Source organism: Bombina bombina, chromosome 7, assembly GCF_027579735.1.
Source record: "Bombina bombina isolate aBomBom1 chromosome 7, aBomBom1.pri, whole genome shotgun sequence".
Lineage (NCBI taxonomy): Eukaryota > Metazoa > Chordata > Amphibia > Anura > Bombinatoridae > Bombina > Bombina bombina.
The window spans coordinates 103,875,677-103,894,548 of NC_069505.1; the positions used below are offsets into that span (position 1 = coordinate 103,875,677).

Below are 18,872 nucleotides of genomic sequence, written 5' to 3' on the forward strand. Positions count from 1 at the left end.
GGTTTCCCGCCCACTCAATTATGTTCCATATGTCTTAACACAGTTATAAAGTCTAAGAAGGGAGACAAGCCTGCTAAGGCTCTTAGTCCCTCTGAGCCGTCTACCTCTCAGGGCTCGGCATCCCCTGAGATTACTACCCTTGCTACATTATCCTCTCCACATGCAGTTCCCTGTAGCACATCTAATCCTCCATGCGGAGGGGGCCCTCTTCCTGCGGACTTTGCCACGCAGTTACAAACGGCGTGTCTGCGGCCCTCAATGCATTACCTCGCTCTAACAAACGCAAGAGAATGGTTAAATATGGCTTTCCTGACCCAGAGTCATCTAAATATTTATCCGATTTAGCTATTATCCAGTTATCCGATGATGAGTTAACCTCTGTAGCTGTAGCTGTATGATGAGTTAACCTCTGTAGCTGTAGCTGGTAAACTTTCTGGGCCGGAGTCCTTGGTATCTAAGCCTACTGCTGCGGAGGAACCGTCCTTTAATAAAAAACTCAAGTGCTCAATTTTAAATCTAAAGGAGGTTCTGTCTACGTTAGAGGTTACAGAGGCCGCGCTGTGTGAAGAACCTATGATACCTAAATTAGACTGAGTTTACGAAGACAGGAAAGTTCCTTTGACTTTTCCTGTGCCGGTTAAGATTGTGAACATTATTAAGAACGAATGGGAAAGAATTGGTTCTTCCTTTTCCCCCTTGTCTACTTTTAAAAAGTTGTTCCCGGTCTCGGTCTCCCAACTGGATTTGTGGGGCTCCATTCCTAAGGTCGATGGTTCTATCTCTATGCTTGCTAAACGTACTACTATTCCTCTTGAGGTTAGTTCTTTGTTCAGAGAGCCGATCAATAAGAAAATGGAACTATTTTGAGAAAGATATTTCAACATACAGGATTTTTGTTTCAACCGGCGGCTGCAGTTGCCGCGATTGCCGTAGCGGTTAACTACTGCTGCGACTCTTTGTCGGAAATCATTAAGGTAGAGTTTCTCCTTGAGGATATTCAAGACAGAATTAAAGCTCTGTGAATTGCTAATTCTTTTATCTGTGATGCGAACATGCAAATTATTCGCCTAAATGCAAAGGCCTCTGGCTTTGTGGTCCTAGCTCGCCAGGCGCTCTAGTTGAAGTCTTGGTCTGCGGATATGACTTCTAAGTCCAGACTCCTTTCTCTTCCCTTCAAGGAAAAGATTTTATTTGGTCCAGGCCTGGACTCCATTATTTCTACTGTTACCGGAGACAAGGGTGCCTTCCTACCGTAAGATAAGAAGAACAAGTCTAAGGGACGACAATCTTATCATTTTCGTTCTGACAAATCCCAACGACAACAATCCTCCTGCAAGCCTGAGCAACCCAAGAGTACTTGGAAGGCCGGCTCAGTCCTGGAATAAATCCAAGCAGAATAAGAAGCCTGCCGAAAACAAATCGGCATGAAGGGGCGGCCCCGATCATGGATCGGTCGTGTAGGGGGCAGACTGTCTCTTTTTTTTTTCAGAAGCCTGGTTCAAAAATGTACAGGATCCGTTGTTCCTGGAGGTGGTATTTCATCCGCCAAGGGACAGATTCCTTCTCTCGAATTTGTCTACTAGACCAGAAAAGAGGGATGCCTTTCTAGGGTGTGTTCGGGATCCATCCTCCTTAGGAGTTGTTGTCCCAGTGCCTATCGAAGAAAGTGGTTTGGGGATTTATTCAAACCTTTTTGTGGTCCCAAAGGAGGAGGGAACTTTCTGCCCAATTCTGGACCTAAAGTGCTTAAATAAATTTCTCAGTGTCCCTTCCTTCAAGATGGAGACGATAAGGTCCATCCTTCCTTTAATTCAGTAAGGCCAGTTTATGACCACTATAGATCTAAAGGACGCTTACCTTCATGTTCCAATCCACAGGGAACACTTTCTGTTCCGAGTTTCACTGCCTGCTTTCTCTCACTCAAGTCCATGTCAGGAGCGCTGCTATAAGACTGTCACACTTGAGAGGCTGTGTTCTGTTCCACAGCATGGATCCTAGAGGTAAGATCGTTTCAATGTTTACACATAAAACTCTAAAACAGGGTCACAGTGTGGCTCCTTTATACCCTGATAGGATCCAGGGTTAATATTCTCTGAGGGGGGTTTATTAAACAGTTGGGGTTAATTAATCAGTGCATTAATTATTTACATGCTGCTTTGTGTGATTTTGGCTGGAACAAACAGGTTTCACTTTTAAATTCTCTCGAATTTGTCTACCAGACCAGAAAAGAGGGATGCCTTTCTAGGGTGTGTTCGGGATCTATCCTCCTTAGGAGTTGTTGTCCCAGTGCCTATCCAAGAAAGAGGTTTGGGGATTTATTCAAACCTTTTTGTGGTCCCAAAAGAGGAGGGAACTTTCTGCCCAATTCTGGACCTAAAGTGCTTAAATACATTTCTCAGTGTCCCTTCCTTCAAGATGGAGACGATAAGGTCCATCCTTCCTATTTTTTGTCTTATCTAAATAAACATTAGATTTATGCTGTCACCTGTTTACCTTTTTTTGATACATTGTGGGACCTGAAGCAGTGGTTCCTTGGTGACGTGCATTCTACCCCAGTGTGCTGACATCATTTAGCTTTTTCCTTTATTTCAGGAAGGCCAGTTTAACCACTATAGATCTGAAGGACGTTTACCTTCATGTTCCAATCCACAGGGAACACTTTCTGTTCCTGAAGTTTGCATTCCTGAAGCAGCACTTCCAGTTCATTGCCCTTCCGTTTGGCCTAGCTACTGCTCCAAGAATCTTTACGACGGTTCCGGGGGCTCTTCTAGCTGTTGCCAGAACTCAGGGTATTGCAGTAGCCCCATACTTGGACAATATTCTGGTGCAAGCACCATCCTTTCGCCTTGCTGAAGAATTCTTGGAGTCCCTTCTCAGTCTTCTTTGATCACATGGATGGAAGATAAACTTGGAAAAGAGTTTGCTTATCCCAAGTACCATGGTGGAATTCCTGGGTACTATAATAGACTCCATATCTATGAGGATATTCCAGAAACGTTGCAAGCTAACTTCGGCATGTCTTGCCCTCCCTCTGTGGCTCAGTGTATGGAGGTGTTTGGTCTCATGGTGTCCTGCATGGACATCATTCCTTTTGCCAGGTTCTGTCTCAGACCTTTACAACTGTGCATGCTGAGGCAGTGGAACAGAGATCATTAAATTCTGTCTCAACAAATTTTATTAGACAGCCGGTCGAGAGTATCGCTCTCTTGGTGGCTCTGTCCCGAGGATCATGCGTCTTAAGACCATCCTGGGAGATTGTGACTACGGACGCAAGCCTATCCGGATGGGGAGCTGTTTGGGGTGTGAGGAAGGCACAGGGATTGTGAACTCAGGAGAAGTCCTCCCTCTCGATCAATATTTTGGAACTACGGGCAATTTTCAAGGCCTTGAAGGCTTGGCCACTTCTGGGTTTGTCCCAGTTTATCAGATTCCAATCAGACAAATAACCTCAGTGTTTTACATCAACCATCAGGGGGGAACGAGAAGTTCCTTGGCGATGAAGGAAGAATCTCAGATTCTGGAGTGCGTGGAGGCCCACAACTGTTCGCTGTCAGCAATCCACATTCCGGGTGTGGACAACTGGGAGGGGGATTTTCTCAGCAGGCAATCCTTCCATCTAGGGGAATGGTCTCTCCACCCCGAGGTGTTTTCGGAGATGTGCAGCAAGTGGGGGATGCCGGAGATAGATCTCATGGCGTCCTGTCTCAATACCAAGCTACCCAGGTACGGGTCAAGGTCAAGGGATCCCCAAGCAGATCTAATAGATGCACTAGCAGTGCCCTGGAGGTTCAAACTCGTATATTTTTTCCTCCATTACCTCTTCTTCCTTGCGTGGTGGCCCGCATCAAGCAGAAGTGGGTATCATTAATCCTGATTGCTGCGAAGGACATAGTTTGTGGATCTAGTGGGGATGTCCTCATCTCCTCTGTGGAAGTTACCTTGTCGCAGAGTCCATTTGTTCATCAAAATCTAGATTTTATGAGGCTGACTGTGTGGGGATTGAACGCTTAGTCTTAGCCAAGAGAGGTTTATCTGAGAGTGTATTTGATACTCTTATTCAAGCTCGTAAACCAGTTACTCTGCGTATCTACCACAAGGTTTGGAGGTTTTACTTATTCTGGTGTAAAGAGCGTGGTTTTTCCTGTCACAGAGTTAAGGTTGCCAGGATCTTATAATTTCTCCAGGATGGGCTGGAGAAGGGCCTTACTGCTAGTTCCCTGAGGGGACAGGTTTCAGCCCTGACTGACTGAGCTTCCAGACTTGCAGTCTTTTGTTAAGGCTCTGATAAGGATCAGACCTGTGTTTAGATCTGGGGCTCCTCCTTGGAACCTTAATCTTGTTCTTCTGGGTTTTGCAAAAGGTTCAGTTTGAGCCTCTGCATTCCGTTGACATTAAATTGTTATCTTGGAAGGTTCTCTTTTTATTGGCTATTGCCTCTGCGCACAGAGTTTCTGAGATCTCTCCTTTGCAATGTGAGCCCCCTTATCTGATTTTCCATGCACATAAAGCCGTTTTACGTACTAAATTAGGTTTTCTTCTTAAGGTTGTGTCAGATGGCAACATCAATCGGGAGATTGTGGTTCCTTCCTTGTGTCCTAATCCTCCTTCATCGAAGGAACGCTTACTTCACAATTTGAATGGGGCTCGTGCCTTGAAGTTCTATCTTCAGGCTACTAAGGAGTTTAGACAATCTTCCTCTTTGTTGTCTATTCAGGGAAGCGTAAAGGGCAGCAGACTACTTCGACTTCCCTATCTTTTTTGGTTAAGGAGTGTCATCCACTTATTTTACAAGACAGTGGGACATCGTCCTCCTGATAGGATAACGGCTCATTCCACTAGAGCAGTGGCTTGCTCTTGGGCCTTTAAGAACGAGGCCTCTATGGATCAGATTTTTAAGGCGGCTACCTGGTCCTTTCAAAATTTTACAAGTTTTATGTTTTTGCTTCGGCTGAAGCAGCTTTCGGGAGAAATGTTTTGCAAGCGGTGGTACCCTCAGAATAGGGTCCACCTCTTCCTTTTTGTTCCCTCCCATTATTCATTCAGTGTCCTCTGGAGCTTGGGTATAGTTTTCCCAACAGTAGGGAATGAAGCTGTGGACTCTCCCTATCTTAGGAAGGAAAACATAATTTATGCTTACCAGATAAATTCCTTTACTTCCGGATAGGGAGAGTCCACGGCTCCCGCCCTTTTTTTTTCTGGTCTATGGGCGATCCCCTATTATTTATTTTATTCTTCTTGCACTATTTATACCCTAATGTTTCTCCTACTTTTCCTTGTTCCCTCAGCAGAAAAACTGGGGTAATGAGGAAGTGGGGGGATATTTAAGCCTTTGGCTGGGGTGTCTTTGCCTCCTCCTGGTGGCTAGGTGTTGTTTTTCCCAACAGTAAGGAATGAAGACAAAATTATCTGGAAAACATAAATTTATTTTTTTCTATTTATATACTGTATTTATTTTTGATGACGTGGAATTAGTCGTTTGCATAAATTCTGTCTGAAAGTGTTGACTAAAGATTTTTTTTTAAAATTCCCTTGTTTTAAAGCTTTATTCATCACACAGATCTTGCATCATTGTTAAAAAAAACACGAAACCCAACATTTTTATTTCTTGATTCAGTAAGAACATACAATTTTAAACAACTTTATAATTTGCTTCTATTATGAAAGTTTACTCATTCCATTTGTATCCTTTGTTGAAGGAGCAGCAACGCACTACTGTGAGATAGCTGAACACATTTTGTGAGCCAATGAAAGAAGGCATATGTGTGCAGCCACCAATCAGCACCCTGCTCCCAGTAGTGGAGCTGCTCCTGAGCCTATTTAGGTATGCTTTTCAACAACAGATTGCAAGAGAATGAAGCAAATGATATAATAGAAGTAAAGTAGAATGTTGTGTAAAATTGCATACTCTATCTGAATAATGAACATTTCATTTTTAGTTTACTGTCCCTTTTATCTCTAATATCTGTATTTTTAATACTACGACTCAGTTAATTTGTTTATTATTTGCTGCTCTTTGGAATAACTTGTAAAACACATAATACGTCAGACAAATTTCAGCTTTCCACGGTGAAAACTTTGATTTAAGGATTCTTTTGTCTTTTTTTCTCTTCTTTTTCTTTTAGTGAATAATGTGGGGATTTCCTACGAGTATCCAGAATATTTTCTTGATATACCAGATTTGGACAATGTAAGTCTACCAAATGTAGTAATTTATGTTATTCTTCTAGTCCGGGTGTTTCAAAGTCTTATGTGGGGGCTCCTCTTTAATGAAATTGATCAGGCATCCCCCCCGTAATAGGGTTCTCACACACAGCTCTCAAAAGCTGATTCTACTTAAACCAAAATATTGCTTCACTCTTGTTTTTAATTTGCACAACAAACGCAATACAGTGTCAGTGCTTTTTTTCCACCTACATCCCATCCCTTTCTTATTCCACCACGACATGGTCATTTTCGTCTCTTAAAAACTGTTCTCTGTTTTGCCAAAGTCAGCTGCTGCTTTTGGTTTCCATAGGATAGTATGAAGTGTCACTGCTTCCGCGCCTCCCCTTATATGCTCTAGGGAGGCCGCCTCCATCTTTGAAAACCACTGTTCCAGTCTGTATAAATTGAAATGATACTTCAACTAAAAAAAAAATTACGTTTTTGTGCCAAAAACACACATTTTCCCACGCTCACTTTATTTGTCTTTTACAGATGCTCGACAAATTGATCAACATTAACATTGTGTCTGTATGTAAGGTAAGTGTAATGCAATTGATCACTGTACTTACAAACAACTCACATAGTTACAGTGCATATTACTATATTCTGCACTTCCCCAAACACACAAATTGTGACCTCTATTACTCTACAAATGTCTGTGGAATAAAGCATGCACATAAGAGTTTGTTGCACACTTGTGCCTCTTGAAGGGAGAGTTAGTTTAGTTTTTGGGTGACTTATTTTTAGGAGAGTTTATTCCATACATTAGCTTATTGAAGCATTTATGCATACACATTACAGTGTCAGTTGGCTAAACATTTTGCCAGGATTTACATACTGCTGATGAGTGTTGGTTTACATGAATGTGCAGTACAGGTTGGGGTCAGCATGTAGTTGTATACTATAGGAGAGAGTTGGTTACATGTATGTACGGTGCAGGTTGGGATGGTTAGCATGTAGTTGTATACTATAGGAGAGAGTTGGTTACATGTATGTACGGTGCAGGTTGGGATAGTTAGCATGTATTTGTATACTATAGGAGAGAGTTGGTTACATGTATGTACGGTACAGGTTGGGGTGTTCAGCATGTATTTGTATACTGTAGGAGAGAGTTGGTTACATGTATGTACGGTGCAGGTTGGGGTGTTCAGCATGTATTTGTATACTGTAGGAGAGAGTTGGTTTACATGTATGTACGGTGCCGGTTGGGGTGTTCAGCATGTATTTGTATACTGTAGGAGAGAGTTGGTTTACATGTATGTACGATGCCGGTTGGGGTGTTCAGCATGTATTTGTATACTATAGGAGAGAGTTGGTTTACATGTATGTACGGTACAGGTTGGGGTGTTCAGCATGTATTTGTATACTGTAGGAGAGAGTTGGTTTACATGTATGTACGGTACAGGTTGGGGTGTTCAGCATGTATTTGTATACTGTAGGAGAGAGTTGGTTACATGTATGTACGGTGCAGGTTGGGGTGTTCAGCATGTATTTGTATACTATAGAAGAGAGTTGGTTACATGTATGTACGGTACAGGTTGGGGTATTCAGCATGTATTTGTATACTATAGGAGAGAGTTGGTTTACATGTATGTACGGTGCAGGTTGGGGTGTTCAGCATGTATTTGTATACTATAGGAGAGAGTTGGTTTACATGTATGTACGGTACAGGTTGGGGTGTTCAGCATGTATTTGTATACTGTAGGAGAGAGTTGGTTTACATGTATGTACGGTACAGGTTGGGGTGTTCAGCATGTATTTGGAGAGAGGTGGTTACATGTATGTAAGGTTACTGAATTTGTAGGAACTGTTTATAAGATGGAAAGTATTTGGGTGGCTGTGGAAAATGGGGATAAAATGTGTTTAAAGGGTTGTATATAGGCCTCCACTGCAGGATGAATCTATTATTAGAAGAATTAACCAAAATGGCCATGAAGGGTAAGTAAGGTTATAGTAATGGGGGACTTTAAAGGGACATAAAAACCCAATTTCTTTTGCAAGATGTACAGAGTCCACTGTTTCATCCTTACTTGTGGGATATTGTCCTTCCTAACAGGAAGTAGCAAAGAGAGCACCACAGCAGAGCTGCCTATATAGCTCCCCCCTTAACTCCACCCCCGAGTCATTCTCCTTGCTGGCTCTAAGCTGGAAGGGTAAAGAGAAGAGGTGTTAAACTGTTAGTTTTTATTTTATCTTCAATCAAGAGTTTGTTGTTTTTAAATGGTACCGGTGTACTATTTACTCTCAGGCAGGACATAGATGAAGATTTCTGCCTGGAGGATGATGATCTTAGCATTTGTAACTAAGGTCCACTGCTGTTCCCACAGAAGCTGAGGAGTACAGGAAAACTTCAGTGTGAGGAACGGTTTCTTGCTATACAGCAATGAGGTATGTTCAGTCATTTTTTCTGCAGAGACTGTGTTAACTCAGAAAGGCTGACAGTTTCCCCATTAGGGGAAGGGTAAGCAGTAATCCTAGTTATATAAGGGGCAGTACTAGCTTACATACAGGGCTAATCTTATGGGCACTCAGTTTGTGTATAATATATTGGGCAAACGTTTGTGTTTTATGGGACATGTGTTTGAGGGTACACTTGGCTTATTTAAGGGTTTTTTATAACCCACATGGCTTTCAAAAAAAGGTTTTTGTGTAGGCCCCAGCAACATCGAGTGAGAGGGGCGGGGCCTATTTTCGCGCCTCAGTTGCGCACTTAGTTGATGCAGGCAAGCAGCAAGCAAGTCTCCAGAGGTCCTGGTACTCTTCTGGGGCCCAATTGAAGCTTTATTCCTACAGAATCGTTCCCTAAGGGCAGGTAGGGCCACAGCAGAGCTGTGGCAAGGTGCTGACAGTTTTTTTTTTTACCGGTTTTAGACATTTGTCAATCCGGTTTTTTCATTTGGGGGTATATTGCTTAGATAGTTGTGGTGCAATCTTACTATAACTTAGTGGGTGTACTGTAAAAAATTTCGGAAAATATGAGGCAATTTTAAGCATTTTTGCAGTTTGTGTATGTCTTTTTTTCTCTTAAAGGCACAGTACCGTTTTTTAAAATTGTGTTTTTTTTCATTAAAGTGTTTTCCAAGCTTGCTTGTCTCATTACTAGCCTGTTCAACATGTCTGACATTGAGGAAACTCATTGCTCAATTTGTTTAGAAGCCATTATGGAACCCCCTCTTAGAATGTGTCCCACTTGTACTGATATGTCTACAAATTGCAAACAGCATATTTTGACTTATAAGAGTTTGGCATTGGATGATTCTCAGACAGAAGGAAATCAGGTTTTGCCATCTAGTTCTCCCCAAGTGTCACAACCAGTAACGCCCGCACAAGCGACGCCAAGTACTTCTAGTGCGTCTAAGTCTTTCACCTTGCAAGATATGGCCTCAGTTATGAATACTACCCTTACAGAGGTTTTATGTAAACTGCCAGGGTTGCAAGGGAAGCGCAGTAGCTCTGGGTTAAGAACGAATGCTGAGCCTTCTGACGCTTTAGTTGCCATATACTCCCTCACAATGTTCTGAGGTAGGGATGAGGGATTTGCTATCTGAGGGAGAGATTTCTGATTCAGGAAGGTTACTCCCTCAGACAGATTCAGATATGACGGCATTTAAATTTAAGCTAGAACACCTCCGTTTATTGCTCAGGGAGGTTTTAGCAACTCTGGATGATTGTGACCCTATTGTAGTTCCAGAGAAATTGTGTAAAATGGACAAATATCTAGAGGTTCCTGTTTACACTGTTGTTTTTCCGTTCCCTAAGAGGATTTCGGACATTGTTACTAAGGAGTGGGATAGACCAGGTATTCCGTTCGCTCCCCCTCCTGTTTTTAAGAAAATGTTTCCCATATCTGACACCATGAGGGACTCATGGCAGACGGTCCCTAAGGTGGAGGGAGCTATTTCTACTCTGGCTAAGTGTACAACTATACCTATTGAAGACAGTTGTTCTTTCATTGATCCTATGGATAAAAAACTAGAGGGTCTGCTAAAGAAAATTTTTGTTCATCAAGGTTTTCTTCTTCAACCCATAGCGTGCATTGTTCCTGTAACCACTGCAGCTGCCTTTTGGTTTGAGGCTCTAGAAGAGGCTCTTCAGGTGGAGACCCCACTAGAGGATATTCTGGACAGAATTAAGGCTCTTAAGCTAGCAAATTCTTTTATTACAGACGCCGCTTTTCATCTCGCTAAGTTAGCGGCAAAGAATTCAGGTTTTGCCATTTTAGCGCATAGAGCGTTATGGCTTAAGTCCTGGTCGGCTGATGTGTCATCAAAATCTAAGCTTTTGACCATCCCTTTCAAAGGTAAGACCCTCTTCGGGCCTGCACTGAAAGAGATCATTTCAGACATCACTGGGGGGAAGGGTCATGCCCTTCCCCAAGATAAGTCAAATAAGACAAGGACCAAACAAAATAATTTTCGTTTCTTACGAAACTTCAAGGGTGGTCCCGCTTCCTCTTCCCCTGCTGCAAAGCAAGAGGGGAATTTTATTCAATCCAAGCCAACCTGGAGACCTAACCAGGCTTGGAACAAGGGTAAACAGGCCAAAAAGCCTGCTGCTGCTGCCACTAAGACAGCATTAAGGGGTAACCCCTGATCCAGGACCGGATCTAGTAGGGGGCAGACTCCCTCTCTTTGCTCAGGCCTGGGCAAGAGACGTTCAGGACTCCTGGGCCGTAGAAATTGTAACCCAGGGGTATCTTTTAGATTTCAAAGATTCTCCTCCAAGGGGGAGATTCCATCTTTCTCAATTGTCTGTAAACCAGGCAAAAAGAGAGGCATTCTTACGCTGTGTAGAAGACCTTTTTACCATGGGAGTGATCTGCCCAGTTCCGAAAGCAGAACAGGGATAAGGTTTCTACTCCAATCTGTTTGTGGTTCCCAAAAAAGAGGGAACCTTCAGACCAATTCTAGATCTCAAGATCCTAAACCAATTCCTAAGAGTTCCATCCTTCAAGATGGAGACCATTCGGACTATTTTACCACTGATCCAGGAGGGTCAATATATGACCACCGTCGATTTAAAGGATGCGTATTTACACATTCCTATCCACAAAGATCATCACCAATTCCTAAGGTTTGCCTTTCTGGACAGGCATTACCAGTTTGTGGGGCATTGCAGTGGCGCCTTATCTAGACGACATCCTAATTCAAGCGTCGACTTTCCAACTAGCCAAGTCTCACACGGACTCAGTGCTGGCCTTTCTAAGATCTCATGGGTGGAAGGTGAACGTGCAAAAGAGTTCTCTTATTCCTCTCACAAGAGTTCCATTCCTGGGAACTCTGATAGATTCGGTGGACATGAAAATTTTTCTGACGGAGGTCAGGAAATCAAAGATTTTAACCAGCTGCCGAGCTCTTCATTACATTCCTCGGCCGTCAGTGGCTCAGTGTATGGAGGTAATCGGACTTATGGTAGCGGCAATGGACATAGTTCCGTTCGCTCGCTTGCATCTTAGACCACTGCAACTATGCATTCTCAAACAGTGGAATGGGGATTATGCAGATTTATCTCCTCAGATAAATCTGGATCAAGAGACCAGAGACTCTCTTCTTTGGTGGTTGTCACATGATCAGGGGAATGTGTTTCCGCAGGCCTGCGTGGGTTACTACTGGGCTGGGGTGCAGTCTGGAATTCCCTGAAAGCACAGGGTTTGTGGACTCAGGAGGAGGCCCTCCTACCGATAAATATTCTGGAATTAAGAGCGATATTCAATGCTCTTCAGGCGTGGCCTCAGCTGGCTTTGGCCGGATTCATCAGGTTTCAGTCGGACAACATCACGACTGTAGCTTATATCAATCATCAGGGGGGAACAAGGAGTTCCTTGGCGATGATAGAAGTTTCCAGGATAATCCAATGGGCAGAGACTCACTCTTGCCATCTATCAGCGATCTATATCCCAGGGGTAGAGAACTGGGAGGCAGATTTTCTAAGTCGTCAGGAGCTCCATCCGGAGGTGTTTGCTCAACTGGTTCAGCTATGGGGCACACCAGAATTGGATTTGAAGGCGTCTCGTCAGAACGCACAAACTTCCTTGTTACGGATCCAGGTCCAGGGATCCTCAGGCAGTACTGATAGATGATCTAGCAGTACCCTGGTCGTTCAACCTGGCTTATGTGTTTCCACCATTTCCTCTCCTTCCCCGTTTGATTGCAAGAATCAAACAGGAGAGAGCTTCAGTGATTTTGATAGCACCTGTGTGGCCACGCAGGACTTGGTATGCAGACCTGGTGGACATGTTATCTCTACCACCATGGACTCTGCCACTGCGACGGGACCTTCTAATTCAAGGTCCGTTCAAGCATCCAAATCTAATTTCTCTGCAACTGACTGCTTGGAGATTGAACGCTTGATTTTATCAAAGCGGGGTTTCTCTGAGTCGGTCATAGATACCTTGATTCAGGCTCGAAAACATATCACCAGGAAAATCTATCATAAGATATGGCGTAAATATCTTTTTTGGTGCGAATCCAAAGGCTACTCATGGAGTAAGATCAGGATTCCTAGGATTTTGTCCTTTCTTCAAGAAGGATTGGAGAAAGGATTGTCAGCTAGTTCCTTAAAGGGACAGATATCTGCTTTGTCTATCCTATTGCACCAGCGTCTGGCTGATGTCCCAGACGTTCAGGCTTTTTGTCAGGCTTTAGTTAGAATCACGCCTGTGTTTAAACCTGTTGCTCCGCCATCGAGTCTAAATTTAGTTCTTAATGTTCTTCAGGGGGTTCCGTTTGAACCCATGCATTCCATAGATATTAAGCTTCTATCTTGGAAAGTTCTGTTTCTAGTTGCTATCTCTTCAACTCAAAGGGTTTCTGAACTATCTGCATTACAACGCGACTCGCCTTATCTTATTTTCCATGCTGATAAGGTGGTTTTGCGTACCAAACCTGGGTTCCTCCCTAAGGTTGTTTCTAACAGGAATATCAATCAAGAAATTGTTGTTCCTTCTCTGTGTCCTAATCCTTCTTCTAAGAAGGAACGTCTGTTGCACAACTTGGACGTGGTTCGTGCTTTGAAGTTTTATTTGCAGGCAACCAAAGATTTTCGCCAATCATCTTCTTTGTTTGTTGTCTATGCTGGAAAGCGCAGAGGTCAAAAGGCTACGGCTACCTCTCTTTCCTTTTGGCTGAAAAGCATCATCCGTTTGGCCTATGAGACTGCTGGAAAGCAGCCTCCTGAAAGAATTACAGCTCACTCCACTAGAGCGGTGGCTTCCACATGGGCTTTTAAAAATGATGCTTCTGTTGAACAGATTTGTAAGGCTGTGACTTGGTCTTCACTTCATACCTTTTCCAAATTGTACAAATTTGATACTTTTGCTTCTTCGGAGGCTATTTTTGGGAGAAAGGTTTTGCAAGCAGTGGTGCCTTCCGTTTAGGTTCCTGTCTTGTTCCTCCCTTCATCCGTGTCCTAAAGCTTTGGTATTGGTATCCCACAAGTAAGGATGAAACCGTTGACTCTGTACATCTTGCAAAAGAAAACAAAATTTATGCTTACCTGATAAATGTCTTTCTTTTGCGATGTACCGAGTCCACGGCCCGCCCTGTCTATCAAGACAGTATTTTTTATTGAAAACTTCAGTCACCTCTGCACCATATAGTTTCTCCTTTTCTTCCTTGGCCTTCGGTCAAATGACTGGGGGGTGGAGTTAAGGGGGGAGCTATATAGACAGCTCTGCTGTGGTGCTCTTTGCTACTTCCTGTTAGGAAGCACAATATCCCACAAGTAAGGATGAAACCGTGGACTCGGTACATCGCAAAAGAAAGAAATTTATCAGGTAAGCATAAATTTTTCTTTTTTTTTTCTTTCATGATTTAGATAGAACATAATATTTCTCCAACATAGGTGTGTCCGGTCCACGGCGTCATCCTTACTTGTGGGATATTCTCCTCCCCAACAGGAAATGGCAAAGAGCCCAGCAAAGCTGGTCACATGATCCCTCCTAGGCTCCGCCTACCCCAGTCATTCTCTTTGCCGTTGTACAGGCAACATCTCCACGGAGATGGCTTAGAGTTTTTTAGTGTTTAACTGTAGTTTTTATTATTCAATCAAGAGTTTGTTATTTTGAAATAGTGCTGGTATGTACTATTTACTCAGAAACAGAAAAGAGATGAAGATTTCTGTTTGTATGAGGAAAATGATTTTAGCAACCGTAACTAAAATCCATGGCTGTTCCACACAGGACTGTTGAGAGCAATTAACTTCAGTTGGGGGAACAGTATGCAGTCTCTTGCTGCTTGAGGTATGACACATTCTAACAAGACGATGTAATGCTGGAAGCTGTCATTTTCCCTATGGGATCCGGTAAGCCATGTTTATTACGATCGTAAATAAGGGCTTCACAAGGGCTTATTAAGACTGTAGACTTTTCTGGGCTAAATCGATTCATTATTAACATATTTAGCCTTGAGGAATCATTTTATCTGGGTATTTTGATATAAGAATATCGGCAGGCACTGTATTAGACACCTTATTCCTTAGGGGCTTTCCCAAAGCATAAGCAGAGCCTCATTTTCGCGCCGGTGTGGCGCACTTGTTTTTGAGAGGCATGGCATGCAGTCGCATGTGTGAGGAGCTCTGATACTTAGAAAAGACTTTCTGAAGGCGTCATTTGGTATTGTATTCCCCTTTGGGCTTGGTTGGGTCTCAGCAAAGCAGATACCAGGGACTGTAAAGGGGTTAAAGTTTAAAACGGCTCCGGTTCCGTTATTTTAAGGGTTAAAGCTTCCAAATTTGGTGTGCAATACTTTTAAGGCTTTAAGACACTGTGGTGAAAATTTGGTGAATTTTGCACAATTCCTTCATGTTTTTTCGCAATTGCAGTAATAAAGTGTGTTCAGTTTAAAATTTAAAGTGACAGTAACGGTTTTATTTCAAAACGTTTTTTGTACTTTGTTATCAAGTTTATGCCTATTTAACATGTCTGAACTACCAGATAGACTGTGTTCTGAATGTGGGGAAGCCAGAATTCCTATTCATTTAAATAAATGTGATTTATGTGATAATGACAATGATGCCCAAGATGATTCCTCAAGTGAGGGGAGTAAGCATGGTACTGCATCATTCCCTCCTTCGTCTACACGAGTCTTGCCCACTCAGGAGGCCCCTAGTACATCTAGCGCGCCAATACTCCTTACTATGCAACAATTAACGGCTGTAATGGATAATTCTGTCAAAAACATTTTAGCCCAAATGAACACTTGTCAGCGTAAGCGCGGCTGCTCTGTTTTAGATACTGAAGAGCATGGCAACGCTGATACTAATATCTCTGAAGGGCCCCTAACCCAGTCTGATGGGGCCAGGGAGGTTTTGTCTGAGGGAGAAATTACTGATTCAGGGAACATTTCTCAACAGGCTGAACCTGATGTGATTGCATTTAAATTTAAGTTGGAACATCTCCGCATTCTGCTTAAGGAGGTATTATCCACTCTGGATGATTGTGACAAGTTGGTCATCCCAGAGAAACTATGTAAAATGGACAAGTTCCTAGAGGTGCCGGGGCTCCCAGAAGCTTTTCCTATACCCAAGCGGGTGGCGGACATTGTTAATAAAGAATGGGAAAGGCCCGGTATTCCTTTCGTCCCTCCCCCCATATTTAAAAAATTGTTTCCTTTGGTCGACCCCAGAAAGGACTTATGGCAGACAGTCCCCAAGGTCGAGGGAGCGGTTTCCACTTTAAACAAACGCACCACTATACCCATAGAGGATAGTTGTGCTTTCAAAGATCCTATGGATAAAAAATTAGAAGGTTTGCTTAAAAAGATGTTTGTTCAGCAGGGTTACCTTCTACAACCAATTGCATGCATTGTCCCTGTCGCTACAGCCGCATGTTTCTGGTTCGATGAGCTGATAAAGGCGGTCGATAGTGATTCCCCTCCTTATGAGGAGATTATGGACAGAATCAATGCTCTCAAATTGGCTAATTCTTTCACCCTAGACGCCACTTTGCAATTGGCTAGGTTAGCGGCTAAGAATTCTGGGTTTGCTATTGTGGCGCGCAGAGCGCTTTGGTTGAAATCTTGGTCGGCTGATGCGTCTTCCAAGAACAAGCTACTTAACATTCCTTTCAAGGGGAAAACGCTGTTTGGCCCTGACTTGAAAGAGATTATCTCTGATATCACTGGGGGTAAGGGCCACGCCCTTCCTCAGGATCGGCCTTTCAAGGCAAAAAATAAACCTAATTTTCGTCCCTTTCGTAGAAACGGACCAGCCCGAGGTGCTACGTCCTCTAAGCAAGAGGGTAATACTTCTCAAGCCAAGCCAACTTGGAGACCAATGCAAGGCTGGAACAAGGGAAAGCAGGCCAAGAAACCTGCCACTGCTACCAAGACTGCATGAAATGTTGGCCCCCGATCCGGGACCGGATCTGGTGGGGGGCAGACTCTCTCTCTTCGCTCAGGCTTGGGCAAGAGATGTTCTGGATCCTTGGGCGCTAGAAATAGTCTCCCAAGGTTATCTTCTGGAATTCAAGGGACTTCCCCCAAGGGGGAGGTTCCACAGGTCTCAGTTGTCTTCAGACCACATAAAAAGACAGGCATTCTTACATTGTGTAGAAGACCTGTTAAAAATGGGAGTGATTCACCCTGTTCCATTAAGAGAACAAGGGATGGGGTTCTACTCCAATCTGTTCATAGTTCCCAAAAAAGAGGGAACGTTCAGACCAATCTTAGATCTCAAGATCTTAAACAAGTTTCTCAAGGTTCCATCGTTCAAGATGGAAACCATTCGAACTATTCTTCCTTCCATCCAGGAAGGTCAATTCATGACCACGGTGGATTTAAAGGATGCGTATCTGCATATTCCTATCTACAAGGAACATCATCGGTTCCTAAGGTTCGCATTCCTGGACAAGCATTACCAGTTCGTGGCGCTTCCTTTCGGATTAGCCACTGCTCCAAGGATTTTCACAAAGGTACTAGGGTCCCTTCTAGCTGTGCTAAGACCAAGGGGCATTGCTGTAGTACCTTACTTGGACGACATTCTGATTCAAGCGTCGTCCCTTCCTCAAGCAAAGGCTCACACGGACATCGTCCTGGCCTTTCTCAGATCTCACGGATGGAAAGTGAACGTGGAAAAGAGTTCTCTATCTCCGTCAACAAGGGTTCCCTTCTTGGGAACAATAATAGACTCCTTAGAAATGAGGATATTTCTGACAGAGGCCAGAATAACAAAGCTTCTAGACTCTTGTCGGATACTTCATTCCGTTCCTCTTCCTTCCATAGCTCAGTGCATGGAAGTGATCGGGTTGATGGTAGCGGCAATGGACATAGTTCCTTTTGCGCGCATTCATCTAAGACCATTACAACTGTGCATGCTCAGTCAGTGGAATGGGGATTATACAGACTTGTCTCCGAAGATACAAGTAAATCAGAGGACCAGAGACTCACTCCGTTGGTGGCTGTCCCTGGACAACCTGTCACAAGGGATGACATTCCGCAGACCAGAGTGGGTCATTGTCACGACCGACGCCAGTCTGATGGGCTGGGGCGCGGTCTGGGGATCCCTGAAAGCTCAGGGTCTTTGGTCTCGGGAAGAATCTCTTCTACCGATAAATATTCTGGAACTGAGAGCGATATTCAATGCTCTCAAGGCTTGGCCTCAGCTAGCGAGGGCCAAGTTCATACGGTTTCAATCAGACAACATGACAACTGTTGCGTACATCAACCATCAGGGGGGAACAAGGAGTTCCCTAGCGATGGAAGAAGTGACCAAAATCATTCTATGGGCGGAGTCTCACTCCTGCCACCTGTCCGCTATCCACATCCCAGGAGTGGAAAATTGGGAAGCGGATTTTCTGAGTCGTCAGACATTGCATCCGGGGGAGTGGGAACTCCATCCGGAAATCTTTGCCCAAGTCACTCAGCTGTGGGGCATTCCAGACATGGATCTGATGGCCTCTCGTCAGAACTTCAAAGTTCCTTGCTACGGGTCCAGATCCAGGGATCCCAAGGCGGCTCTAGTGGATGCACTAGTAGCACCTTGGACCTTCAAACTAGCTTATGTGTTCCCGCCGTTTCCTCTCATCCCCAGGCTGGTAGCCAGGATCAATCAGGAGAGGGCGTCGGTGATCTTGATAGCTCCTGCGTGGCCACGCAGGACTTGGTATGCAGATCTGGTGAATATGTCATCGGCTCCACCTTGGAAGCTACCTTTGAGACGAGACCTTCTTGTTCAGGGTCCGTTCGAACATCCGAACCTGGTTTCACTCCAGCTGACTGCTTGGAGATTGAACGCTTGATCTTATCAAAGCGAGGGTTCTCAGATTCTGTTATCGATACTCTTATTCAGGCCAGAAAGCCTGTAACTAGGAAGATTTACCACAAAATTTGGAAAAAATATATCTGTTGGTGTGAATCTAAAGGATTCCCTTGGGACAGGGTTAAGATTCCTAAGATTCTATCCTTCCTTCAAGAAGGATTGGAAAAAGGATTATCTGCAAGTTCCCTGAAGGGACAGATTTCTGCCTTGTCTGTGTTACTTCACAAAAAGCTGGCAGCTGTGCCAGATCTTCAAGCCTTTGTTCAGGCTCTGGTTAGAATTAAGCCTGTTTACAAACCTTTGACTCCTCCTTGGAGTCTCAATTTAGTTCTTTCAGTTCTTCAGGGGGTTCCGTTTGAACCCTTACATTCCGTTGATATTAAGTTATTATCTTGGAAAGTTTTGTTTTTAGT

At 43.7% G+C, this 18,872-nt stretch overlaps 1 protein-coding gene across 1 annotated transcript in view; it reads left to right on the top strand.

The window, feature by feature from the left end:
- HSD17B12 (hydroxysteroid 17-beta dehydrogenase 12) overlaps positions 1-18,872 on the top strand; it is a 412,681-nt gene that overhangs the window by 205,827 nt on the left and 187,982 nt on the right. Inside the window, exons 5-6 of the mRNA XM_053720221.1 lie at positions 6,123-6,187; positions 6,697-6,741. Coding sequence (XP_053576196.1) covers positions 6,123-6,187; positions 6,697-6,741 — 110 coding nt within the window. The remainder of the gene's footprint in view (positions 1-6,122; positions 6,188-6,696; positions 6,742-18,872) is intronic.